The sequence below is a fragment of the Megascapheus bottae genome, chromosome 34 (assembly GCF_031878675.1).
Source record: "Megascapheus bottae isolate mThoBot1 chromosome 34, mThoBot2.hap1, whole genome shotgun sequence".
Lineage (NCBI taxonomy): Eukaryota > Metazoa > Chordata > Mammalia > Rodentia > Geomyidae > Megascapheus > Megascapheus bottae.
In genome coordinates this window covers 706,461-732,935 of record NC_143542.1, presented here as the reverse complement: position 1 = coordinate 732,935, position 26,475 = coordinate 706,461, and the positions used below count along the sequence as shown (strand labels likewise).

At 47.6% G+C, this 26,475-nt stretch overlaps 1 protein-coding gene across 6 annotated transcripts in view; it reads right to left on the bottom strand.

The window, feature by feature from the left end:
- Positions 1–22,824, bottom strand: part of Sun1 (Sad1 and UNC84 domain containing 1) — a 51,836-nt gene extending 29,012 nt beyond the window's left edge. For 4 of the 6 annotated variants that reach the window (XM_090324133.1, XM_090324137.1, XM_090324138.1 and 1 more), the window contains exons 1-2: positions 8,817–8,967; positions 6,266–6,362 (exon numbers count right to left, since the gene is read on the bottom strand). In XM_090324133.1, the coding sequence (XP_090180259.1) occupies positions 6,266–6,362; positions 8,817–8,835 (116 nt within the window). In that variant the 5' untranslated portion in view covers positions 8,836–8,967. Of the gene's footprint in view, positions 1–6,265; positions 6,363–8,816; positions 8,968–22,762 lie in introns of those variants that run through there. The other 2 variants (XM_090324134.1, XM_090324136.1) reach the window with 2 other exon arrangements.
- Between the last annotated feature and the right edge of the window lie 3,651 nt (positions 22,825–26,475).

Sequence of the window (26,475 nt, the reverse complement as noted above, 5' to 3'; positions counted from 1 at the left end):
GCAGTTCCAGAAAACTGGGTGCTTATGGTTCACACCAGTAATCCTCACTACTCATTAGGCTGAGAACTCAAGATCAGTTTGAAGCCAACCGAAGCAGAATCCATGAGACTTTTACTCCAACTGATGACCAAAAAAGCCAGAAGTAGCACTTTAGCTAAAGTGGTAGGACGCTGGTCTGAGCAGAAAAGCTCAGAGATTGTGCTTAGGCCCAGAGTTCAAACTCCAGTACTGGCACCACAGGCTTAGGAGACGTAAGGCCCGACACTCTTCCACACAGAACCTTGAGTAGGCAAGCCAGGTACTGCCTGACTTGGGCTGGATATGGAGGCAGGTCAGTTTTAATGCAATCTAAAATAGGAAGTCTTTGTCCAGTAAAACATCATGCACAATTACAGTTTTAGCCTGCAGATATTGTGTTATTTCGCATCAGAATTGATTGACATGAACCAGCACAAAGGCAATTTTAGATCACTAAGTCATATGGCCACCCCACCCTCACCATGGACATGCAGGTGCTGGACGGTCCTCCTGACACAGGGCGCCCCAACACTCCGGGTCTGTTTGGAAGTCTGCACTGTGTGTAGATGGGGTTGTCCTGGCCCAGGGATTGGTCATACGGGACACATCCCCACCACAGCATGGGCCATACATCTTCCAAGAAAACAGAAAACACCCACCTCATCCCACGCTCAGGTCTGAGTATGAGGTGCTCTCCTCAGGCTCATGGGTTTCAATGCCTGGTCCCCAGCTGGTGGTGGCATTTGGAAAGTTCTTGCAAGTTGAGGAAGCAGAGCCTGACTGGAGGAAGGGCATGCCTTTGGAGGGTTACCCACCTTTTGGGAGGAACAAATAGCTCTGCTCTGCCTCTGGCCCACCACACACTCCCCACCAGAAACAACAGAGCCACAACTACAGATGGAAGCCTCTGAAGCCAAGAGCCACGCATCCGCACACAATGACAGAAGCCTGACACATTACCTATGCTAAGCAAACCTTGTATCTCTGACCACCAGCTAGGAAGCACTGAGCTCCTAATTAAAGTAACACAGTAGTGTCAGGACTGAGGGACAGGTGGAAAAGGAGGAGTTGATCAGTGATTCCAAGCTGAACACCCCAGCCTCTTGTCCCGGTCCCCCTAGGACCCATCTGACATACCCCCCCACCCCTGCTTCTGCTGGGATGGGAGTTCAGACATGTCACAAGCTACTCTCACATTGCAGGTCCAGCGATCAATCCCTCGCCAGGTGGCTCCCTGAGTGAGGGCACCAGAGGTGGATGCTGGGCACCTGCTTTCAGCACCACCACCCCACCAAGAATTACTCATTTTTCTGTCATGTTGAGGGAGACAAAATTAGGAGATGGTAATCCTCACAATGTGGGCCTCATCTAATCCAGTGAAGGCTGGATAGAACAGAGGCATATCATCCCCTGGAGTTAGGAGGCGTTCCTCCTGCCAGTCAGACTTTACCTGGCACACCTGCAGTCACACACACACACACTTACATGAGAGCTCAGCTCCTAAGGGAGACCTACAGTAGCCAACAAGCAAGCGAGCTTCAAGACTCTTCCAGTTCTCCAGGGACCTTCCCTTCCTCATCACTGCCAGCCTCATCAACTCTCTGTGGCTCTCCTCACCACTGGCAGCCCCATATTCACAGCGGGCCATGTGGCAAAAAAAAAAAAAAAAATTAGCAGCCTCACCTGATGCTTCCCACCTTCCATTTCCACCCATGCTCTGCACAGCTGGCTCCATGGGGCTGGCTCACTGGCAATGTCCAGAGCTCACTGCACTTGGCCTTCCAGTTGGCACCTGATCTGCCTGGGAAGCTTCAAAACAGATTTTCCTCCCACTAGAGGTTGCAAAAGCCAGAGACCGGCTGTTCCAGGGTCATGTGCCCAGAAAATCAGTACCAACAGGCAAGGGCCAGTGGGTTCCTGGGAGAGGCCTCTTCTCCTTCAGCAGTAATGGGTAGGCAGTGGCCATCAAAGACACAGCGGTATGTGAGCACTTACAATGGGCTTACGATGGACGGACTGAGCTGACAGCATGGGGAACCAACACTACAAGACGAGTACAACCAGAACCACAGGCCTCCTGGAGATCATGGCTGGAAGCTACACACCCAGCATTCCACCAGTCATAACCACACCAATACAGAAACAAATGAGCCAGCACAGATGTCTCACACCAGTAATCCTAACTATTCATTGTAAGACGCTGTCTCAAACATAAAAAGTGGTCAAACTTGGCGCCGGTAGTTTGGCCTAGTGGTAAAAGTGCTTGCCTAGCATGCACGAACACCCGGGTTCGATTCCTCGGTACCACATACATAGAAAAAAAAAAAAAAAAAAAGCCAGAAGTGGTGCTGAGGCTCAAATGGTAGAGCTCTAGCCTTGAGAAAGCCCAAGGACAGTGCTCAGGCCCTGAGCTCAAGCCCAGGACTGGCAAAAAAAAAAAAGTGGTCAAACTATTTAACACCACTTCACAGGAAATACGAGTCAAGATTCAAAAAAGAAATTGCACAAATACAAGGCAAGGACACTGATTTAAAAGCTCACTCTAGCTGGGCAAGGTGGCTCATGTCTGTAATCCTAGCCACTCAGGAGGCTCAGATCTGAGGATCTAGGTTCAAACCCAGCTCTGGCACTAAAGAATATGAGAATCTTATCTCCAATTAACCACTAGAAAATGTGAACTGTGGCTATTGGTCAAGGGGTAAGGTGGTAGCCTTGAGCTGAAGAGCTCAGGGACAGTGCCCAGGCTCAGAGTTCAAGCCCCATGATAAAAACAAAACAAAACAAAAAAATTCGGTGTAAAGTGACCTCAAGGATCTGAAAGGCAGGAATGGGCTGGCTAGGACACGATGTGCAGTGTGAGCCATGGGTTTTAGTGAAACACTCACTGTGGTGTGACTGAGATGCTGACAAGAGCAATGCATTGTGGTAAGACCCCCAATGTCATCAGACAGGAGAAGGGACAGAAAAGACTGGAAATACAGACAGCCCAGCACAGGGAAAAGGAGCTCAGTGTCTCAGAAATAACCTCTCCAGTTCACCATGCTACACTACACCCTGGCTTACAACCTCTGGGGCAGCCTCATTCCCACTCAGACTTGTGGATCTCACCACTTTACCAAACTGTCCATTTTCTGTTGTTCAAGTCTCCTAGCCCTGTCTCTGAGCTCAAACCCTGACAGAGTTATCAGGAATGTGAGTAGCACCCTCCCAGCCTCCCCCTCCCAAGCCTCTCCCCAGCACAGCTGTGCAGGCTACCACTTGCTCTCACCTCACAGGGTTGGCCATGCTGTCCAATATTTTTTTTTCTTGGCCAGTACTGGGGCTTGAACTTGGGGCTTGAGTGCTGTCTCTGAGCCTCTTACTTGAGCCATAGTGCCACTTCTGGCCTGCTTGCTTGCTTTTCTTTTTTGGTTGGTTCTAGGGCTTGAACTGTGGGCTTGGGCGCTGTCCCTGAGTTTTTCAGCTCAAGGCTAGAGCTACTTGCCACTTGAGCCACAGGGCCACTTGTCATTTTCTGGTGGTTAATTGGAGATAAGAGTCTCATGGAGGCCTAGGAGTTTGGCCTAGTGGTAGAGTGCTTGCCTAGCATGCACGAAGATGGGGTTCGATTCCTTGGTACCACATGTATAGAAAAGCTGGAAGTGGTACTGTGGCTCAAGTGGTAGAGCACTAGCCTTGAGGAAAGCCCAAGGGCAGTGCTCAGGCCCTGAGTTCAGTCCCCAGAATTGGCAAAAAAAAAAAAAAAAGAGTCTCATGGACTTTCATGCCCAGGCTGGCTTTGAACCTTGATCCTCAGATCTCAGCCTCTTGAGTAGCTAGGACTACAGGCATGAACCACCTCACCTGTGAGCTACCTTGCCTGTCTCCCCAGGAGACTCTTATCTCCAATAAGCTACCATGGCTCACATCTGTAATGCTAGGGATAGGGCCAAACTCCTAGCCCTGTCCCTAGCATTTTTTGTTCAAGGCTAGCATACCATTTAAGCCATGGCTCCACTTCTGGCTTTTTGGTGGTTAATTGGGGATAAAGAGTCTCACAGATTTTCTCAGATCTCCTCCTTCTGAATAGTTAGGATTACAGGCACAAGCCACCAGCTCCCAGCTTCTCCTATACGTTAAACCTAGCTCTATGAATTCAAATTCTTGAATGTTTTCTTTTTTTTTTTGCCAGTCCTGGGCTTGAGCTCAGGGCCTGAGCACTGTCCTTGGACTTTCTCAAGGCTAGAGCTCTACCACTTGAGCCCCAGAACCACTTCTGGCTTTTTTCTATGTATGTGGTACTGAGGAATCGAACCCAGGTCTTCATGCATGCTAGGCAAACACTCAACCACTAGGCCAAACTCCCAGCCCCTCTTGAATGTTTTCTACTTCCCTTAAATAGTGTTCATCCTTAGCCTAGCTTACAAATACCTGGTCATGCTTTTTCCATTCTCACCTTACAAAACAAAACAAAACCATGTCATTTGAAATATGATGTAAAAATCAATGTTAATTAATTCTTTAATAAAAAAAACCCTTACTAAGAGTAACTATGAACAGGGAAGAGTTCTGTTGACCCAGTAAAAGTCTCCTAACATAAAGTACCAGCCAGATGTGAAGCCTAAAATATCAGCACCAAGGAATCTAAAGTCTAAAAGGATTGTAGGTTTGAGGCTAGCCTGGTTATAAAATGAGATCCTGAATCAATCAATCAAACAAACCCCAAACCTGAGTACACTCTTGAACACAGGAAACATATCTGGGTCATACAGAGGCTCAATCATCAAACGTGGAACCTGAGCAATGCATTGAAAAGCATTTTCTTAAAATGCTTCCTACTTTTCTCCAGGTTTCCACTCATTTTCCCCTTTAGAAGCCAAGCAGATGAAAACTGACATGAGTCTCCCTGGTCCTTGTGCATCTTGTTCAAGTTTCCTTCCAACCGTTAAGTCCTGACCAACCTAGCAACTTAATCCTTTTTGGCACCACCTCATAGCTAAGGAAAGTTCAGGTACCCATTGCCTATTGGCAAAGAAGAAAGGCACCAGGTAGTCAGCAATCCCCCCCCCCCCCCCAGTCCTGGGGCTTAAACTCAGGCCCTGGGTTTCTTTTGCTCAAGGTTAGCACTCTATCACTTGAGCCACAGTGCCACGTCCAACTTTTCTGTGTATGTGGTACTGATGAATCCAATCCAGGGCTTCATGCATGTAAGGCAAGCACTCTACTACTAAGCCACATTCCGAGCACTAAGGTCAGAACCTTCTTTTCTTTTTCTTTTTGTGGGTCATGGGGCTTGAACTTTGGGCCTGGGCGCTGTCCCTGAGCTCTTCAGTGCAAGGTTACCACTCTACCCCTTGAGCCTCAACCCCACTTCTCCCTTCTTTCTAGTGGTTAACTGAAGATAAAGAGTCTCTCAGTCTTTAGTGCCCAGGCTGGCTTTGAACCTAGATCCTCAGATCTCAGCCTCCTGAGTAGCTAGCTAGGATTACAGTGAAGTGCCACCACATCACTTTTTTAAAGACTCAAATGTCAAGATTTTGGATCTCAGACCACAAATAAGAACACAACAGCACCCGATCAAACTCAAAATCATGTTCTCAAAACCATGGCCTCCAAAAAGGTAAATACTTTTCCTTTTTACATTATTTCTACCAGCAGAGAAATACCAAGCCAGTCAGGTGCCAATGGTCACACCTATAATTTTACCTACTCAGGAGACAGAGATCTAAAAATCACAGCTCAAAGCCAGCCTAGGCAGGAAAGTCCATCAGACTCTCATCTCTAACTGGCAAAAAACTGGAAGTGGTATTGTGGCTCAAAATGAGAGTGCTAGCCTCAAGCACAAAAGCCCAGGGACAGAGCCTGGGAGCTGAGTTCAAGCCCCAGGACCAGCAAGCACCAAAACAAAATCAAACAAATAAAAACAAAAAAAACCACCAAGCTATCAATAGAAACAACACACTAGCTGACACCCAGAAACAATCACAGGCAGATAACCAGTTCACATCCACTGCAATTGGGTGTGGTCCCAACAGCTAGTCACTTTTGATGACTAACAACAGGAGTCACCGGATAAACTGACTCAGAGGTGCAGGGCTCTAGGGGCCACCTTACCGGCTCCATACCAACTTGCCAGAACTAAATGCAACAGGAAGGTTGCAGGCTGCATGCCCAAACAGCATGCGGCTAGAGGTACCGCAAGGCCCTGGCAGCATCATGCACCGGGAAGGTGCAGGGCATCCATGGGCCAGGCAGCACCGCAGCTCACCTGAGTGCGTAGGTGTAGCCGGTGTTCTCCGGCACACACTGGGGCGGGGTGTACGTGTGCAGCCGAGAAAAGTCCATGTTCACCGTCTCAGACCATGCTGCAGAGGGGAGAGAGAGGACTGCGTTAAGAGTTACCAGAACTCTAGTGACACAGACAGCAGCCACCACGTTTGACTTTTGTTTTTTAAAAAAGGAGGCAAGTTTTCTCAGCCCCCAATCCAGGACTGCTTCTGTATAGTTAATAAGAGAGCGCACACCTATAATCCAAGCACTGGGAAAACTGAAGCACACAGTGAGACCCACCTCAAAAACAAAACACCAAACCAAACAAAAACAAGAGAAACCCTAGCCAAGCCTTGGAATTAGAAAAATGGGGGTGCGGGCCGGGAGTTTGGCCTAGTGGTACAGTGCTTGCCTAGCATGCATGAAGACCCGGGTTTGATTCCTTGGTACCACATACATAGAAAAAAAAGCCGGAAGTGGTGCTGAGGCTCAAGTGGTAGAGCTCTAGCCTTGAGAAAGTCCAAGGACAGTGCTTAGGCCCTGAGCTCAAGCCCAGGACTGGCAAAAAAAAAAAAAAAAAAAAAAGAAAAATGGGGGTGCTTTCAAAGAAATAACAAAAGTAACTGAGAGCCCTTTTGGAAGTATAGTTTTTAAACACATGATGATGTTTATCTTTGGAAATAAGGTTTTTATTGTTAGGATAAAAATAGAAGTTATTCCTATTTTCAGATCAAAAGACAGCAGAGTAGTTCTTTCCTGGCTCGCACCTCAGCCAGAAAACTAGCCAGACATGAACAGATGAATAATGAAAAAGCTCAGAGCACTGTTTACACTTCTCCCCATGCCCAGCCAACACACACTGTTTTTAAATTAAAGAACGGGATGTGAGCACACTGCTTCCCATGCTGTCATCTTAGTTTCTTTGGAATGACTTAACTTTGCTCTGGCTAAAAATACCATACACAGTCTCTCTCTCTCTCTCTCTCTCTCTCTCTCTCTCTCTCTCTCTCTCTCTCTCTCTCTCTCTCTCACACACACACACACACACACAAACTCACACACACACTTTTGACTTTTTTGAAATCCTTATAATAGTAATATGAATCATAACCTATTGTTGAAAATTCCACAGACGATAAACTAATAATAACATCTTAGAATTTATATAAATACATAGATAAAATGTAAATGTATAATACATATATATGATGAGACAGATCTACAATCCCATATACATACATATATATATATATATATATAAATATATTTATTTATTGCCAGTCCTGGGTCTTGGACTGAGAACCTGGGCACTGCCCCTGACCTTTTGCTCAAGACTAGTGCTCTACTACTTGCACCACAGTACCACTTTTGGCTTTTTCTGTGTATATGGTACTGAGGAAACAAACCCAGGGCTTCATGCACACTGGGAAAGCCATATTCCCAGATATATATATATATATATATATATATATGCATACAGATAGATAAATAAAATGGGTAAGTGGCTGAACTCCAGGAACTAAGAAGTACTTGACCTCATTTTCTTGAAAATAGCCCAGGTTGGGCCAGGAGTTTGGCCTAGTGGTAGAGTGCTTGCCTAGAATGCATAAAAATCTAGGCTCAATTCCTTGGTACCACAGACACAGAAAAAAGCCAGAAATGCTGCTGAGGCTCAAATGGTAGAGCACTAACCTTGAGAAAGTCCAAGGACAGTGCTCAGGCCCTGAGTTCAAGCCCAGGACTGGCAAAAAATAAAAAATAAATAAAAATAAAAATAAAATAGCCCAAGTTGTTTTAAAATTAAATACTCATAATGACCACAGTGTATTTCAAAAATTCTTGCCAGGTGTAGTGGTACATACTTGTAATGTCAATACTTGGGATACAGAGGCAGGAGAATTACAAATTTAAAGCCAGTCTTAGAGACCCTGCTTCAGAAAAAAAATTTTTTGAGAGCTAAGAATGTGTGGCTTGGTGGGGGCTGGGAGTTTGGCCTAGTGGTAGAGTGCTTGCCTAGCATGCACGAAGACCAGGGTTCAATTCCTCAAGACTCCACATACATAGAAAAAGCCAGAAGTGGTGCTGTGGCTCAAGTGGTAGAGCTCTAGCCTTGAGAAAGTCCAAGGACAGTGCTCAGGCCCTGAGCTCAAGCCACAGGACTGGCCAAAAAAAAAAAAAAAGAATGTGGCTTAGTGATAGAGTGCCTGCCTAGCATGCATAAAGCCTTGGATTCAATTCCTCTGTACCACATACACAGAAACAGCTGGAAGTGGCACTGTGGCTCAAGTAGTAGAGTGCTAGCCTTGAGACAAAACAGCTCAGGGACAGTGCCCAGGCAAAATTCAAGCCCCAGGACTGGGAAAAAAAAAAAATTTAACCTGCATCTACTGATTTCTCTTATTTCTGAGTAGCCAGGACTACAAGTCTGCAGCATCATACCTAGCAACTTTACTAACAACATGCATCACAGAACCCCACACATGGAGACCACCTGGAAGGCTGTCACCCTTTTGCAGGCCCTCAGCCCACCAGTCTTGCCAACAGCATACCTCCATGGGTACTGTTCATTCCTCTACATGTCCATGTGGTCAGCCATGTGAAATGAACTACGTTCAGATGTGACCTTGGCACTAGCCCCTCCCTCTTTCTACCTGGACACCTAAACCAGCACAGGAGAGAACGCAGGAGCGTTCAGCCTCCACCCAGGTCCTGCGGGCGGGTATCAGTGGAACCAGGCCCCGCCCCAGGTGCACGGTAATAAAGGTTCTGCCTGCCCTGTGTTTGGCAATAATTTACTGAGCAACCTTGAAGTTCTGGGTGTGAGTAACTGTGGCGCTCTCCAGGGATATCCACAGCATTTTCTTGTTCCCATCACTTACTCACAATCCAGAGCAAACTTGCCAGCTTTACTCTCCCATAACTTCCCTTACCACATGACAATACCAGCCCTGTTCACTATGATGGTGCTTGAGCTTGGCAGTTCTGGGACGGGCAGACACCGCCCTGATAGGCAGAACAACATCAAACAAGTGACAGATGCCCCACAAGCCAGGGAAACCATAAGGGGGAGGGTGGCAATGTGGAAAGGGGCTGTCTGTCCCCAAACTGCCTGTCCTGAGATCCATCAGCTCTGGAACAGGCAAAGAAGGCACAAGCCTCTGCCACCTGAAAAGCTGAAGAAGACAGTGGGTAGGAGACCCAGCCTAGGGCTCACACAGCCCAGAGGACAGCAGGGCATGCAACATACAACGTGCTGGCTGTTCCCTCAGCCAACACCAGCACACACACGAGAGATCCAGCATGACAGGGATCCAAGCACCAGAAGCAGACAGTGCAGCTGCCACCATGACTCAGCCTGGCTCCTCCAGAGACCCCCGACCCACCTGTGCTGCCATCCCTGGAGACCCAGGCAGTGTAACAAGAAAGTGAGTAGGATTCTGCCAGAAAACCGACAGCCACCTGTGTCAAATTTCCACTCTCAGCACAGCTGGACTGCAGGAAGGGACCCAGAAAGATCTCCGCTGAATGAGCAGAGGCATGTGCCCCCAGCACCTTGAACAGGCACTGTGGATGTGTGCTGGACCCCAGACAGCCAGGCCGAGGGTGGGAAAATGCCCATGAAGGAGACTTGGCGTCCATGGCAAAGCACCCATTGCTCAGCAGCACAATGGTAAGTCTCACCATGGACATGATCCCAACCTGACTCAGCACAGGTCCCAGTTCTCCAGTGAACTGCAGAACCCACCATTTCCCCAAGTCCCAACATTTCAAACAAGGGCACAGAGAGAACACACACACGCACCACAAGTCTGAACTTGTGTAAAAGCGATGGTGCTGACACAGGGGCCGAGACTGACTTACAGGATGACACAGTCAAGGCTGTCAGAATTTATTTACTCTTGTGGCACATACCTCAAATGCAAGTTACTTCAAAGGTCTTAGCAGCAGGAGCTTGAGGCCAAGAAAGCAATCACATTGTCCCTAAGCCCTTAGCCAGGACCCTTGTCCTTGGCCACTCAGCTCTACCCACCCTTACCCTGTCTTCTTTGCTTTCCTCTCTTTTTTCTCCCTGAATGGGTCTTGATAGGAACTCAGACTATTTTAATTTTTAGTGCTCTACAAAACTGCATATTAAATACAATTATAGGATAAAATTAAATGAAGGTTTTTAGTTTAGGGGTGTGTGTGTGTAAACTCAGTCTAGGAGTCTAAGAGTTGTCCCTTAACTTTTTTGCTCAAGGCTGTTTTTGCTATTTTCCTACTTGAGCCACAGCACCACTTCCAGCTTTTTCTATGTACGTGGTACTGAGGAATTGAATCCAGGTATTCATGCATGATAGGCAAGCACTCTACCACTAGGCCAAACTCCTGGCCCCCAAATGAAATTTTTCAAAAGGAACTAAATGACATAAAGCATGTAAGATGGACAAGATGGCTATGAACAGGCAATTTATGAGCTGTAATTATTTTGTGGAATAAAGTTATAAAATCTAGTCTTTTTTTTTGGGGGGGGGGGGTCTTGGGACTTGAACTCTGGGTCTAGGATATGTCCCTGATCTCTTCAGCTCATGGCTACTGCCCTACTCCTAGAGCAACAGCCCTACTTCCCATTTTCTAGGGGTTAACTGGAGATAAGAGTCTCACATTTTTTAGTGCCCGGCTTGGCTTTGAAATCCGATCCTCAGATCTCAGCCTCCTGAGTAGCTAGGATTACAGGAGTAAGCCACTGTGCCCTGCTAATCTAGCATTTAAATTAAAAAAAAAAAAAAAAAAAAAGGAAAAAGCCAGGTACCATTGGCAGACACCTATAATCCTAGTTACTCAGGAGGCTGAGACCTGAAAAGGTTCAGAGCCAGCTCTGGCAAATATCTGTTCTTCAAATAACTGGTCTAGGACACATGGTCTGCATTTATCAGAACAGGAATAAAAATTATCCACCCGGGGGAAGGGAAAGTGGAAGAAAAGCATGGGAAGGGCTATTAATGTTCAGGAAGTAATAAGGTACCTGACAAATGTACCTGTAACCCCAATAGCAAAATACAATTAAAAAATAAAAAAAAAAATTCAACCCAGGCTGTCCATAGATGTTTTGATACACAGGTGGCATGACTATAAGTCTGTCTTCTACCCTTGCTCTCCAGACTCCACAGCCCCTCCACTGCCTGCCCAGGCCTCACAACTCATATGATCTTGTTTACAACCCACCCCTCCTGAATGTCCTAGGCTCCAGGAAGGTAACTAGCTTGAGCACAACTTGGTGCAGGATACAGAAACCAGAGCTGGCTTGCCTCAACTTGATGCACCCTTGTGGCCCAAGTTCTCAGGTGTCAGCTGAGTGCTTGAGACATGAGCCAAGATAAATGTCTGCAGGTGGAAAAGTAGCTCTGCCTTCCAAGTAAGGGAGATAGCACTGACCACTGGCCAAGAAAACACAGGATTAATGACAGGGACGTAGAGGTAACCTGTTCAGGTACAAACTTTCTTCTAGATATGAGGAGGTATCTTTCAAACTTAGATGTCAAGGGGGCTGGGAAGGTGGCCTAGTGGTAGAATGACTGCCTGTCATACCACATAAACATAAAATTAATAAAATGGAAAATAACTATTCAAAAAAACAAAAGCTTAAATGTCAAGAGTCTTCTTAAAAGATTCTGGGTGTCTCTCGTATTTCTACATTCTAGGGTGGGAGTGAAAACATAAAAACCAGTCCAGCCAAGGTGCTGGAGGCTCAAGCCTGTAATTCTAGCTACTGTGGAGAATAAGGCCTAAAAATCACAGTTCAAAGCCAGCCCAGGTAGAAAGTCCCTATGAGACTTATCACCAATTAACCACTCAAAACATGAAAGTGTACAGGACCAGGAGTTTAGCCTAGTGGTAAAGTTCTTGCTTAGCAGGCACAAAGACCCCGGGTTCTTATATATAGAAAAAGCCAGAAGTGGTACTGTGGTTCAAGTGGTAGAGCTCTAGCCTTGAGAAAGTCCAAGGAGAGTGCTCAGACCTGGAGTTCAAGCCCCATGACTGGCAAAAACAAACAAACATGGAAGTGGCTCTGTGGCTCAAGTGGTAGACCACTAGCCTTGAACACAAAGAAGTTAAGGGACAAGCACCACCCAGTCCTTGAGTTCAAGCCCCATAACCACCACTAACAACAAAAAGTTCAGTCTGTGAAAACTTTGGTCAAAACACCATCTGCAGGGCTGGGAGTTTGGCCTAGTGGTTAAAGTGCTTGCCTAGGATGCATGAAGACCCGGGTTCGATTCCTCGGTACCATATACATAGAAAAAAGCCGGAAGTGGTACTGAGGCTCAAGTGGTAGAGCTCTAGCCTTGAGAAAGCCCAAGGACAGCGCTCAGGCCCTGAGCTCAAGCCCAGGACTGGCAAAAAAAAAAAAAATATATCAACTGCAAAAAGCTGGGCGTGGTGGCTCACATCTATAACCAGAGGCTGATATCTGAGGATCAAGGCCAGCCCAGGCACTCAAGACCATGGGCCTCTCATCTCCAACTAATCACTACAAAAGGGGAAGTGGGGCTGTGGCTCCAGGGGTAGGTCTTGAACTGAAGAGCTCAAGACAGTTCAAGCCCCATGAACCACAAAAAAAAAAAAAGAAAAAGAAAAGAAAAGAAAGAAAAAAGAAAAGGAAAAGCACCATCTGCAGCCAGGTGCCAGTGGCTCACTCCTATAATTTTCACTACACAGGAGGCTAAGATAGGAGAGTACTGGTTCAAAGCCAGCCAGGGCAAAAAAAAAAAGTCCTTTTATCTCCAGTTAGCTCATCTCTAACCACAAAAAGCCAGAAGTGGAGCTATGACTTGAGTGGTAGAGTGCAAGCCTTGAGCACACAAAAAGCTCAGGGACAGCATGAAGGTCCAGAGTTCAAGCCCGAGGACTGGCAAACTCACTGCTCAGAATGTCCCCAGTTGCCTTCTAGCAATCTAGACAATGTTTGGAAAAAAATCTCAATACACATAAGCTATATAAGGTTGAAAATAGCTTCAAGCAAATGGCACAAAGCTAAGGTATAGAATGAGGACTTTGAAATAAAAACATTACACAATCTATTGCCCAGGGAAGGCTGAAAAAGGTAGGCTTTAAAATTGGGGTAGGTAGCACTTAGCTGGGCGGCAGTGGCTCACACCTGTAATCCTACTCAGGAGGCTGAGATCTGAGGATCATGGTTCAAAGCCAGCCCAGGCACAGAACTTCCTGCAATTCTTATCTCCAATTAACCACCAGAAAAATGGAAGTGGTGCTGTGGCTTAAGTGGTAGAGGGACAGCCTTGAGCTGAAGAGTTCAGGGACAGTTCCCGGGCCTAGAGTTCAAGCCCCATGACCAAAAAAATAGAAAAAAGAAGAAAAAATTGGGGTAGCACCCCACTTTCTTTCCATCCCCAGAACAGAGCATGTGGGGCCCTGTGGCTGGTGCAGTCATCAAAGTGGGTGCTGCCATTGCAGGTAGGCCAGGCACCTTTCACAGGGAGAAAACAGTATGCCCCCCCTTAAAACTACTCAGCACAAGACCAAACCCCTGGGATGGTGATGGTCTGAAAGTGGGGTACTCCAGGCTTCCTCTAGCTCTCCAGCAAGCACCTTATCACAGGCCTTATCCCTCAGAGCACGCTGAGCTTTTACTCCACATCAGAACCACACCGGGGAGGTGGGCTCTACCTTCCAGGCAGACACCTAACTAGATCTTGACCTCTGGGGCAGGGACAATGGAACCTCTTCTGTGCCAAGGGCTGCTGCATATCTTGTAACATCATACATATGCCATAGAAATGATTGGTGCCATGGAGGAGCTGCTAGAAGCCATCAACAATGGTCTATCCCAGCTTTGATAGACAGTATTTTTCTTTTTCTTTTTTATTTTTGTTGGGGGGTTGTGGGGCTTGAACTCAGGGTCTAGGCACTGTCCCTGAGCTTTTGCACAAGTTTAGCACTCTACCACTTTTTTTTTTTTTTGGGGGGGGATATGGGCCTTGGACTCTGGGCCTGAGGCTCTTCGGCTCAAGGCTACTGCCCTACTCCTGGGCCTGGGTATTGTCCCTGAAGTCAACAGCTCAAGCTTACCACCCACCACTAGAGCCACAGCCCTATTTCCCATTTTCTAGTGATTAATTGGAGATGAGTCTCTCGTTCTTTAGTGCCCTCTTTAGTGCCCAAGCTGGCTTTGAATCTCAATCCTCAGACCTCAGCCTGAGTAGTTTGTATTATGGGCGTGAGCAACTGCGTCCATCTCACTCTATACTTTGAGTGGCTTGTTGGAAATAAGAGTCTTATGGGGGCCGGGAGTTTGGCCTAGTGGTAGAGTGCTTGCCTAGCATGCACAAAGACCCGGGTTCGATTCCTTGGTACCACATACTTAGAAAAAGCCAGAAGCGGTGCTGAGGCTCAAGTGGTAGAGCTCTAGCCTTAAGAAAAATCCAAGAACAGTGCTCAGGCCCTGAGCTTAAGACCAGGACTGGCAAAAAAAAAAAAAAGCAGGAAGTGGTGCTGTGCCTTAAGTGGTACTACTTTAGCCTTGAGAAAGTCCAAGGACAGTGCTCAGTTCAAGCCCCAGGACAGATGGACAGAGAATGAGAGAGGGGGTGGGTGAGTGGGTGTGTGATGGACAAAGAATGAGAGAGAGAGAGAGAGAGAGAGAGAGAGAGAGAGAGAGAGAGAGAGAGAGAGAGAGTGTGTGTGTGTGTGTGTGTGTGTGTGTGTGTGTGTGTGTGTGTGTGTGTGTCTTACAGACTTTCCTGACTGGACTGGCTTTGAATCATGATCCTCAGGTCCCAGCTTCCTGAGTAGCAAGGTTTACAGGCATGAGCCACTAGTGCCTGGCTTCAGCTTGGTTTTCAACAGCAGCCAGGCTGCTATCAGGCAGTTCCTTAAATATATGCCCAAAATTGCAAAATCAGAGCTATAAAACACTTTGGGCTTGGCACAGTGGCACTGCCTGTAATCCCAGAACTTCGGAATCTGATGTAGGAGAATAGAAAATGAGACCAGCCCAGGCTAGTAATGTTTACATAAGTACTAAGCTTAAGAACTGTTAAAACTTGTGCCAGGAGCGTAGCCTAGTGGTAGAGTGCTTGCCTAATATCCATGAAGCCCTGGGTTCGATTCCTTGGTACCACATACACAGAAAAGGCTGGAAGTTGTGCTGTGTCTCAAGTGGCAGAGCTCTACTAGCCTTGAGCAAAACGTGTCTAAGGACAGTGATTAAAGTCCCAGGACTTGGGGGGAGGAGGGGAAGAACTTTTAAAATTAAATAACCTAGAGACTATTTTTCTTGCAGACTAAAATGAAATAAATAAGCCTGGTACCAGTAGCTCACAACTATAAGTCCTAGCTATTTAGGAGTCTGGGATCTAAGAAACATGGTTTAAAGCCAGCCCAAGTAAACAAATCCATTATCTCTAAACAGCAAATTGCTGGACTTGAATTCAGTTCCAGAAGCTCTTCCTTGGCTTGCTCCCTAATATCTGGCACTGTACCACTTGAGCCACCCCTTCAAATAGCCCAGGCTGCAAGCTTCAAACCAGAATTCTCAGGTCCCAGACTCCTGAGCACTAACATAAACTACTACACCTAGCTGAGAAAAGTCCTGTTGTTGTTTTTTTTTTTCTTTTGATGCCAGGACTTGAACTCAGAGCCTCTCACTCTTGCTCAACTTGTTCCCTTTTGGCTGGCACTTTATTGTTTGAGCCACACCTCCAGTACCATATTATAATTCTTTATGTTTTCAGAGGCTTCATCTCTTCCTGTTGCCCTAAAGAGCCATGTAAAATATTGGCCTGATTCACATTCACCAGGCATACCCTTATTGCTCACATGACCTAGGACAGCTGGCTACCCGAGACTGCAGTTAACAGGCTCATCCTGCTTCTAGAAAAGTACAATTTAACCAAGACCAGGAATTGTCCATACTGGTCCCCTACTTGTTGTTAAGGCTTTTAGATGTCACACCATTTATAACTTAACCCAGCTGCAATTCAAGTGGTTTTACTTTGTAGTGGGCATTTCTGCTACTGATCCACCCACAAACTAGACATTCCCCCATCTAAGTAAACCCAGCAGTCTGTGTCCCCTACATGCCCAGTTCCCAGTGTGTATTCGCCCTCAAGCCAATCCTTCAGAACTGGATCTGAAAGCTCAGCCTGATACATACCCGCTGCCTCACCTCAGACTCCCTCATCACCTTCGTCCTCACCCTGGCCCCCCCTCCTCACATTCTACCCGCCCCTATACATCTCTTCAACTCTAGCCTTGCACTGCATGTCCTCTCATCTGGGCTGTCACCTTCTTCCTGTCCTCTGGCTTCCATTATGTCAAGATCAGCTGCCCCCACCTCCATGTGTCCCCAGCTGGGGAAGGACTCAGCTATTGCTCCTCCTCAGGCATCTTTCTCTGGGTGAATCACCGGGATGGGGGCATGTGCAGTCATGTATGGTGTGCTATGCTGTTATGCTGAAATTACCTGCACCCCCCCCCCCCTCATGTGACGGGAAACACTACATCTAAAGCGCTCTAAGATCAGAGAAAAAAGCAGGGATGGTATACTCAAGTCCTGTTTTCTCTTCTTCCTATTGGTTCAGCTAGCTAGAAGCAGTGGGCCAGCTGCTTTCTTGGAGCTACAACCCCGATGGGAGCAGGGCAACTATACAGCACAACTCACCCACACCTTCTCCAGATTAGCCTTGTACCGCTGTCATTGTCATCCCTCCCAGTTGGCTCCTGGTTAAAGGTGAGCAGTCTAACACTGAAGTGGCATGCTTCAAAGAAATAATTAACTCATGTTTTTTTATATGCTAGGTATAGCCATCTTCCTTTTACAATTAAAAGTCGCAAAATAAGCTGGGTGCTAGTGGCTCATGTGTATAATCCTAGCTAGTCAGGAGACTGAGCTCTTAGAATCAAGGTTCAAAGCTAGCCTGGGCAGGAAAGTCTGAAAGACTCTTATCTCCAATTTAGCACAGCGATTCAAAGTGGTAGAGCCCTAGCCTTGAACACAAAAGCCCAGGGACAGTGCCCAGGCTCTGAGTTCAACCCCAGAATAGCCCCCCCCCCCATTCCCCACCAATCAAAATAAGCCAGGTTCTGGTGGCTCACATCTGTAATGGCAGGTTGAGATCTGGGGATCTCATTTGAAGTTAACCCAGGCAGAAATGTCCATAAGACTCCATCTTCAAACTAACCAGAACAGCACATGGGATACCTGGCTCAATCAGTACAGGGCCACCCAGATGAGCTGAGCACTCAAAGCCAAGTCCTGGTACTGGGGAAAAATAATAAAAATATGCTCAAGGCACTCAGTGCAAACCCCAGCACCTCCAAAATAAATGGCTACACGAAGACTAGGCAGCCAGACAAGGGGCTGTTTTGTCTCTGGGGTCCTCTCACTGCCTGCAGGGAACCACTGGGGTAGTAGGTACACTCTGTCTCTGGCCTGTAGTTTGACTCCGCACAAAGGTCAAAGTGACTGTCACAGAGGTCTTGTCTCCAACACTAAAATTCCAAACAGCAGCCATTCCTTATACAGTGGGTCTCAGAGAGCCCACCAGTCTGCTGACTAAGGGACAAATGCAAGATGGGGAAGCTGGCCAGTTATGCAAGTTGTTTACTGAAGTAGAGCCAATTATAACATTAATTACAAATACAGACTACTATAAGCTGCAACATCAGGTGCTGTAATTTCTCATCTGTAACCTCCTGGTTTAGTTTGGCCCTGTGGGAATGATCTGCTTCAAACACAGAGCCAGCGCACATAGATTCTGGGAAATCATCTAAGCACTCCTCAACTTCGGCAAGGGGAGAAGAGAATGAGGAGGGCACGTGCTCACCATTAACCCAACTCAAGAGGCAGAGGCCAAAGAGCAGGAGGACCTGGGAGTCAGGGGACAGCTCAAGCAGAAAGGGCTAGGGCATGGCTCTGGAGGGAGTCTCTGGGTTCAATGCTCAGCAGGTAAACAAAGGGCAGCAGGTAGCAGAATCATCCTCCCTACTCTGCTCCTTGCTCAGCACTAGGTAGCTTGGAGGGAGCTTCAGCCTAACTCCAGGCTGCGTGATTTGATGCTGCAGTGGCCTAGGACCATGCCCTTCCGCCTTCAGGGCTGGTCAAGGTGTGAGACCAGAGAAACAAGCACCCTTACCATAGTTAGATTGGCTTTGTTTACAGAATCTGAAAATGCTAAGAATGAGTGCCATTACTCAAGAGGTCTTACCATTTTTTTCTTCACACGTGTAAACTCCAGGCCTTTTATCTTTTTCTTGGCATTCCCCTGCCCACCCAAGGCTGGTGCACTAACACTTGAGCCACACTCTTCCAGAGTTTGCTTGTTAATTGAAGTTAAGTCTCTCAGATGCATTGGCTTAGTCTGACTTTAAACCATGTTCCTCAGATCTCAGCCTCCAGATAAGCTAGGATTAACAGACATGAGCCACTGGTGCCTGGCTAGGAAATCCTTTTGATTGTCATAAATTCAGGACTAGGAGACAGCAGTTACGGGATGAAAACATGCTCCATTAAATAATGGCATTCTCTGAAAATAGGTCACCCAGGAATTTCCAGTTTAAAATGCCGTGCTAAACAAGGACCTCAGATTCTAGTATCTTCCAGATGGCCCTTTGAAAAAAATACTTTCTTTAAGGCATAAATCCATGAGAACAAAAAGAAAAGAAAGCCAAAGCAAGAAAATTTTAGAAATTAGTTGAGAGAAAACGGAATGAAAGCCAGAAAATGCTCACAATCAGCTTGCAGCGGGGTATGCTGACAGGCATCTAGTTTTCACCAGAGGATTCCCAAGAGAACTGGTGGTATCTACTGACCCCAGGGAAGGGAGGGTATCAGAGGCTCCTTGAAATACAGGAAGAATCAGGCCTCATTGTTTGGTGAAAATGCATTTAAGCAAAACCACACATGCCTGATTGCCTCCATGGGTGCAAAAAACACACTGGAGAATGTCCACATCCCATTATGACAAAATATTCAACCAAACATCAGTGGGAGGATCCCAAGTTCCAGATCAGCTTGGGCTACTTGGGCTAAGACCTTGCCTCAAACAACAACAAAAATGAACTGGCTTAGTGGTAGAGTGCTTGCCTAGCATGCATCAAGTCCTGGGTTCGAGGCCTCTATACCATATAAACTGAAAGAGCCAAAAGTGGCACCGTGGCTCAAGTGGCAGAGAGCTTAAGACTTGATCAAAGGAAGCTCAGTGACAGTGCCCAGGCCCTGAGTCCAAGACCCAGGACTGGCCAAAATAATAATAATAATAATAATAAATAAAAGAAGGGAGAGAGAGAGGATAGCTAACAAGAACAACAAAAGCCAATAAACAAAACTCCAAGAAGAGAAGGGAACTTTGGCAACATGACAGGGCAACCATGCCAAACCTATGGATAATACCAACCTTGCACTCAAAGAGACTGTAAGTTTCCCCTAAGATCCAAGACAAGACGAGGATGTCCAGTCACCACCGTTCTGAAAGGTTGAGCTATAGCAATTATTTACAAAAAAGGATAAAAAGGCATAGAAATCAGAAAGAAGAAATAGGGGCTGGGATGTATATCTCAGTGGTAAAGCGCTTGGCTAGCAAGTACAATGTCCTGGGTTCACTCCCCAGTACAAAAAAAAAGAAAGAAAGAAAACCACCACCTTGAATGACATGACCACACATGCAGAAAACGTAAAACCCCACAGATACTAAACAAAAGCAGCAAAGTTAGAGCACAAGGCCAACACACAAAAGCCAGTTGTTCCTCTGAACAGGACCCAGTGAATGTGAAAGTGAATTAAGAATTATAATCCCTCATACATTCACATCAAGGAATAAAAAGCCTTAAGAATAAAGCAAGTACACAAAGCTTATACACTGAAAAATCACAAAACTATTGCAAGAAGTTTGAAAAAGGCAAACTTCCATGAATTCCAAGATTAAGTATACCTCAATGGCCAAAATGACCTACAGATTCACCATGCCCTCCCCCTCCCATATCAAAATCCCAATAGCTGTTCTCATAGCTTTGGAATAAAGCCCATCTTCAAATTCATATGCACTGAAAACAATGTGGAAAAACCAAAGTGATGGGAGTCATACCGATTTCAAACCCTAAGGACCAACATGCCAGAGAATGCCCTATAGCATACCCAAGTGAACTCTACAATAAACACTTACTTTTAACGCTATAACCACTTTTGGGCTTTCTATCTGGCTGCCTCTGCTCAGACTAAACCTTAGCTTCTTCTCTGGCCTCCTTCACTGGGAAGTAACAATTACTTCACATCTCTCTGGAGCCTTTATTTCATTTTGACAGGGTCTCACTATGTAACTAAGATTGGCCTTGAACTCATCATGTAGCCAGGCTGGTCTCAAACTTGTGATGTCCCATCTCACCTCCCTAATGTTGGGAATGATGAGTGTCAAGGCTCTTCTTCTATCTATACATAAGAGAAGGTGGAAGAGCCAGCTTGTTTTCCACAGCTTTTCTGAGGCCCTAACACATCCACTGCTCAGCTACCTCATGTCTCAGTACTAGCATGCCGAGTTTGAGAGGTTATTTAGGCCATGACAATGAAATTACAAGACTTTAAAACATATAAATAAGTGCATAACATTGAACTTCGATAAAGATCCTTTTGTGTGGCAACGAAAGCATGAGCTTGTTATTTAATTTGGGGGAGCAGGAGTATGGTCTAGGTGATCAAACACTTGCACCAAAACCCATGGACAGATGTCTGCACCAGCAAAGTCTGGCACATAAACACCACACTAAGGAACAAGTAGAGGCACTATATGTATAGGCTACCACATGAACTAGAGGGCATTGTATTAAATGAAAGCAGCCAGACCCAGAGCTACCTATCTATGAATATGAAATGTCTAGAGAAGGAAAAGCTCAGGGGCAGGAAAAAGATGAGGGGCTAAACCTTTTGTGGGGAAGGAAAACGGGGAGGACCTGATGAGTGGGTGTGGGTTTCTGTTCTGAGTGATGAAGAGTTCTGGAACTAGATCATGATAGTTGCACAACACCACACAAGTCTGAATGCCAACCCAACTCAACAGCTGAAAATGGTCTCAATGGTCAATTTTCTCTATATTTTATCACACGTGCAAAAAAATCCACCATTGCCGGGTGCAGGGCCTGGTGGCTCTTGGTGGCTCTCGTCTGTAATCCTAGCTACTCAGGAGGCTGAGATCTGAGCATCAAGGTTCAAAGCCAGCTCAGGCACAAAAGGACCAGAGACTCTTATCTCCAATTAATTAACGTCTAGAAAACGGGAAGTGGGGCTTGGCTCAAGAGTTGGGTGGTAGCCTTGGGCTGAAGAGCTCAGGGACAACACCCAGGCCCAGGGGTAGGGTTGTAACCTTGCTTGAGCTGAAGAGCTCTGGGATATGGCCCAGGCTGTGTTCAAGCCCCATGACCTACAAAAACCAAAACCAAAAACAACAACAACAACAACAACATCTCAAAAAAGCAACAGTCAGGTGCCTCGCCTCTATCATCCTAAATACTCAGGAGGCCGGGATCTGAGGATGGGAGGTCAATGACAACCTGGTTAGAAAGAGTTCTATCTGATTAACCCCCAAAATGCTGCTGCACGTGGATGCTCAACTGTTAAGAGCATCAGTGTTGATGAAAAAGCCGAGGGGCACGGCACAGATCCTGAGTGCACACGTACACACACACACACCAGTGGCTCTTCAAGACAGGTGGTGTACGTGGGCACCAGGCAGGCAGAGCAGCACCCCAACTCGAGTACCTACATGGCTCGCCCCACGGCAGCCCCAGGTGCTGCAGGACCGACAAGCCACCAGACGGCAGCAACACGTGGAAAAAAATCAGCAAACTGCAGCAAGGACTTGTCGACTAATGTCAAAGAAGGGGCAGTGGGGGGGTGGGGGGGGAAGAACACCTGGGGGGGGGGATTTAAAATACGACGCAACGCTGGCACCCAGGGGGGGGGGGGGAAGAAAAAGCGTGTCACCTCCCTAGCAGAATGCAAATGAGATGGGACCCTGCCCAAATCCTACTGGGGCATTCCAAGACGGCCAGACGCCCCGCGGCCCCGCGCCTGCACCCCGGCCAGTGCCTCCCGCACCTGGGCGCGGGCCGGGAGCGCCCGCGGGGCCGTCTGCGCCTGCGCACTGGGCTCGGGGGGGGGGGTCTGGGACGGGCGTTAGGAGACGTGGGGCACCAGGGGGCGGTACTGGGGGGCGCTGGCGGGGGGGGGGGGTCCTGGACATAGGAGTATTGATTGGGGCACTGGTGGGCGTCGCGGCCTGGCTGCCAAAGGGGTGCCAGGCGTGTCGGGGGGGCGGCGGGGGCCTCGGGCAGCTTGGGCGGCCTCGGAGCGCGGCACGTCCCCGCCACCTCCACTAGGCACGTCGTCCGGGCAGTACCTGGTCCCCAGGGACGACCCCAGTGTTCCCCCCTCCTCCCCACCCCCCCCCCCCCCCCCCCCCGCCCAGCTCCCGTCCCTGGCCACAGTACGCCCGCCGGTGCTCACCTGCCTCGCGCCGCCGCCTCAGGCCTTAACCGCGCTGCCCAGGCCGTGTACGGAGGCCTCAGGCCACCAGCCAATCACAAGCAGCTCCGGAGCCGGGGGCGGAAACGATACAGACGTTCGCCAATACCAAGCGAGATACCGAAAGCTCTCGACCAATAAGGAGGCGGATTTCCTCCGCGGGCGCAAGAGGGAGCGGGGCGCGGAGGAGGGAGAGGGCGGGGCCGGGATTGCGTCACGAGGTGTGGCGGCCGCGCCCAGCGGACGGCGGACATCGCGCCCGGGGCGGCAGGGTCGCCTCCACCGGGCCGCCCTCCGCTCGTCCTGGGAGGTGTCGCGTCTCCCAGTATGATCTCGGCTCTGGGAGGGGTGGCATCTCGGACTGGGGTCCCGTCTGGAGAGGGGCCACGTCCCGGGGAGGGGTCACCCGCGGGAGAGGTCGCGTCTAGGTCGGGTGGCTTTGGGGACTAGGATCAGACCTGGGGAGGGGTGGCATCTCGTTTTGCTAGTTGATTGAAGACTGTCACACACTTCTCTGCCCAGGCTAGCTTCGAACCAAGATCTTCAACCTCCTGACTACGTAGAAGTATATGCATTAGCCGCTGATGGTCTGGCTGGCTGCAACCTTTGGGTTTCATTCTGTTGCTTGTAGTTGCCCCCCCCACCATATGGGGTGAGTGTGTCACAAGCTGTTAATCTGTTCAGCTCACTCATCTGCAAACGTTTTATTTATTTACGTATTTAGTCGGTCATGGGGCTTGAACTCTGGGACTGGGTACTGTCCCTGAGCTGTAGGATTACAGGTGTGAGCCACTGGCACCCGACTTTGTGTTGTTTTTAATAAGGACTGGAGAGTAAGAACTTAAGGCTTCTTAGTCAGTGCGGTCTCTGTGGCAGATGCCCAAGTCCACTGTCAGAGAACGTGGGCGTGTCCGTGTCTGTGAAACCACAGGGCCACTGTCTGGCACTGCAGGCACAAGGGCCCTGGTTTGCTGAGCAGAGGAACAGCTGAAGGACTGCAGGTTGTTTTTATTTGAACTGTTCTGAATGAAGCCTCTTATAAATGGAAAGGCAGATGTCGGATTTTTTTTTTTCCTGAATTGTCATTTGTATACACAAACTTTGGCTTTTTTTTTTTTTTTGTCGGTCCTGGGGCCTGAACTCAGGGCCTGAGCACTGTCCTTAGGCATTTTCAAGGGTAGCACTCTAGGGGCCAGGAACATAGCCTAGTGGTAGAGTAGTCACCTAGTATGCCCGAAGCCCTGGGTTCAATTCCTCAGTACCACATACAAGAGAAAAAAGCCAGAAGTGGCATTGTGGCTCAAGTGGCAGAGTGCTAGCCTTGAGCAAAAATGTGTCCAAGGGCAATGCCCAAGCCCTGAGTTCAAGCCCCAGGACTGGCAAAAAATAAAAAGGTTAGCACTCTACCACTTGAATCATAGCACCATTTCCAGCTTTTTCTGTGTATGTGGTACTGAGGAATCGAACGCAGAACCTCATGCATGCTAGGCAAAAATTCTACCACTAGGGCCATACCCCCAGCCCCAACTTTGGCTTTTTTTTTTTTTTTAATGCGAGTTCTGGAGCTTGAAAGTCAGGGCCTGAGCACTGTCTTTGAGGCTTTCTTAAGGCCAGAGCTCTATTACTTGAGCCACAGCACCACTTCTGGCTTTTTGTATGTATGTGGTACCGAGGAATGGAACCTGGGTCTGTATACATGCTAGGCAAACACTCTACGACTAGGCCAAACTCCCCATCCCTCCAACTTTGGCTTTTTAAAATAATGCACTTGTGGGGCCGGGAGTTTGGCCTAATGGTAAGAGTGCTTGCCTAGTATGCATGAAGACCCAGGTTTGATTCCTTGGTACCACATACATAGCAAAAAGCCGGAAGTGGTGTGGCTCAAGTGGTAGAGTTCTAGCCTTGAGAAAGCCCAAGAACAGTGCTCAGGCCCTGAGTTCTGTCCCCACAACTGGCAAAAAAAAAAAAAGTGCATTTGCTTAGCGTTTCCATCTATTGCAGACCATTAGCAGGAGATATGGAGATTTTTGTTGTTTGTTTAAAGCCATGTGCTATCTCAAAGCAGATCCTTGAGAAAAACGTATTTTATTTCCATAAGTGTATGACAGCAGTTTTTATCATTTAATAAAATGAGTACATTGCATTAAAAAAATGAGAACAAGAAGCAAATAGAGGTTGGATGCAGTGGCTTACACCTGTAAGTCCTAACTACTCAGAAAGCTGAGATTTAAGGATCATGGTGTAAAGGAAGAAAAGCTCTTGAGAGTCTTATCTCCAATTAACCAGCAAAATGCTGGACTGGAGGCACAAGTGGTGGAGCACCTGCCTTAACCAACAGAGCTGAGTAGGAGCATGAGGCTTTGAATTCAAGTCCTAGTACTGGCACTAAAAAGCTACGTAATGTATACCAAGTCCCTGAGCCCTTTCCACCTTCCCTACACGGCTAACAATCCAGGCAGCCTTGCCACTGCTGACTCTTCAACAAGGGAAACTGAGGGGGTCAGGCTGGAATCCTGGCTAGAGTAAGATAAGGCATGTGGCCTGGGATTGGAGACAGCTGGACACTGTTCTAGCTCCCAGGAGAGAGGCCTAAGTGGGATTCTCTGGGAACTCACACCTCAAATTAGGCAGCAGGTTTGGTCTTTCAGTTGTAAACTCCAGCCAGGGGTTGGAGGACTGGCTAAGAAACCTGAGTCAAATTGAAGGCTTGTAGTGCAGCGGATATGTCAGGACAATCAAAAGGCAGGGAAGGCAGAAAGCTATGGAAGGAAAATATCTATGGAAAATTCCTGGGGGCCATCTCCAACCTCAGGAAATCCCTTTCTCTTAAGGAAATGATTTGACTTCTTCATGGGCAGGGTTTAAGTCTCCAACTGGCTGGCTTCTGGGTCCTGTTGTGGGCAGGGAAAGTACTAGAAGGAAAGTGGTTTCCACCCAGCCTGTGGCAATGCCTTGAAGGAAGAGGGGGATGGTGGTAGAAACAAATCACAGAGCTGAGCCAAGCTCTACCTTATCTGCCTTCCCAACAACCCATACCATACTCCCCACTTTGTCACGGCTGGTTGCTAAGTCTTTCTTCCTCTTCCTCTTCCTGTCTTTCTTCCTTCTTCCTTTTCCTAGCTTTCCTTATTTTTTTCTTTTATTCTCCTCCTCCTTTTTTTTTTTTTTTTTTTGTCTTGTCAGTCATGGGTTTTGAACTCTGGGCCTGGGCGCTGTCCCTGAGCTCTTCAGTTCAAGGTACTGCCCTACCCCTGGGCTTGGGCACTGACCCCGAGCTCTTCGACTCTAGGCTACCTCCCACCTTACTCCTTGAGCACAATACCACTTCCGGTTTTCTAATGATTAATTGGAAATAAGAGCCTCTGAGATGTTAGTGCTGGAGATGGCTTTGAGCCATCATGCCAAGCTCTGTGTTTTTGTGGTTGTGGGGCTTGAACTGTGGGCCTGGACACTGTCCTGAGCTATTGAGCACAAAACTAGTGCTCTACCACTGAGCCACAGTACCACTTCTGGTTTTCTGGTGTTTAATTGGAGATAAAAGTCTCACACTCTTTTGTGCCCAGGCTGGCTTTGAACTATGATCCTCAGATCTCAGCCTCCTGAGTAGCTAGGATTACAGGTGTGAGCCACTGCCACCCAGCTTCTCCTTTCTTCTTCCCTTTCCTCTTCCTCCTCCTCCTTTAGTGCCAGTACTG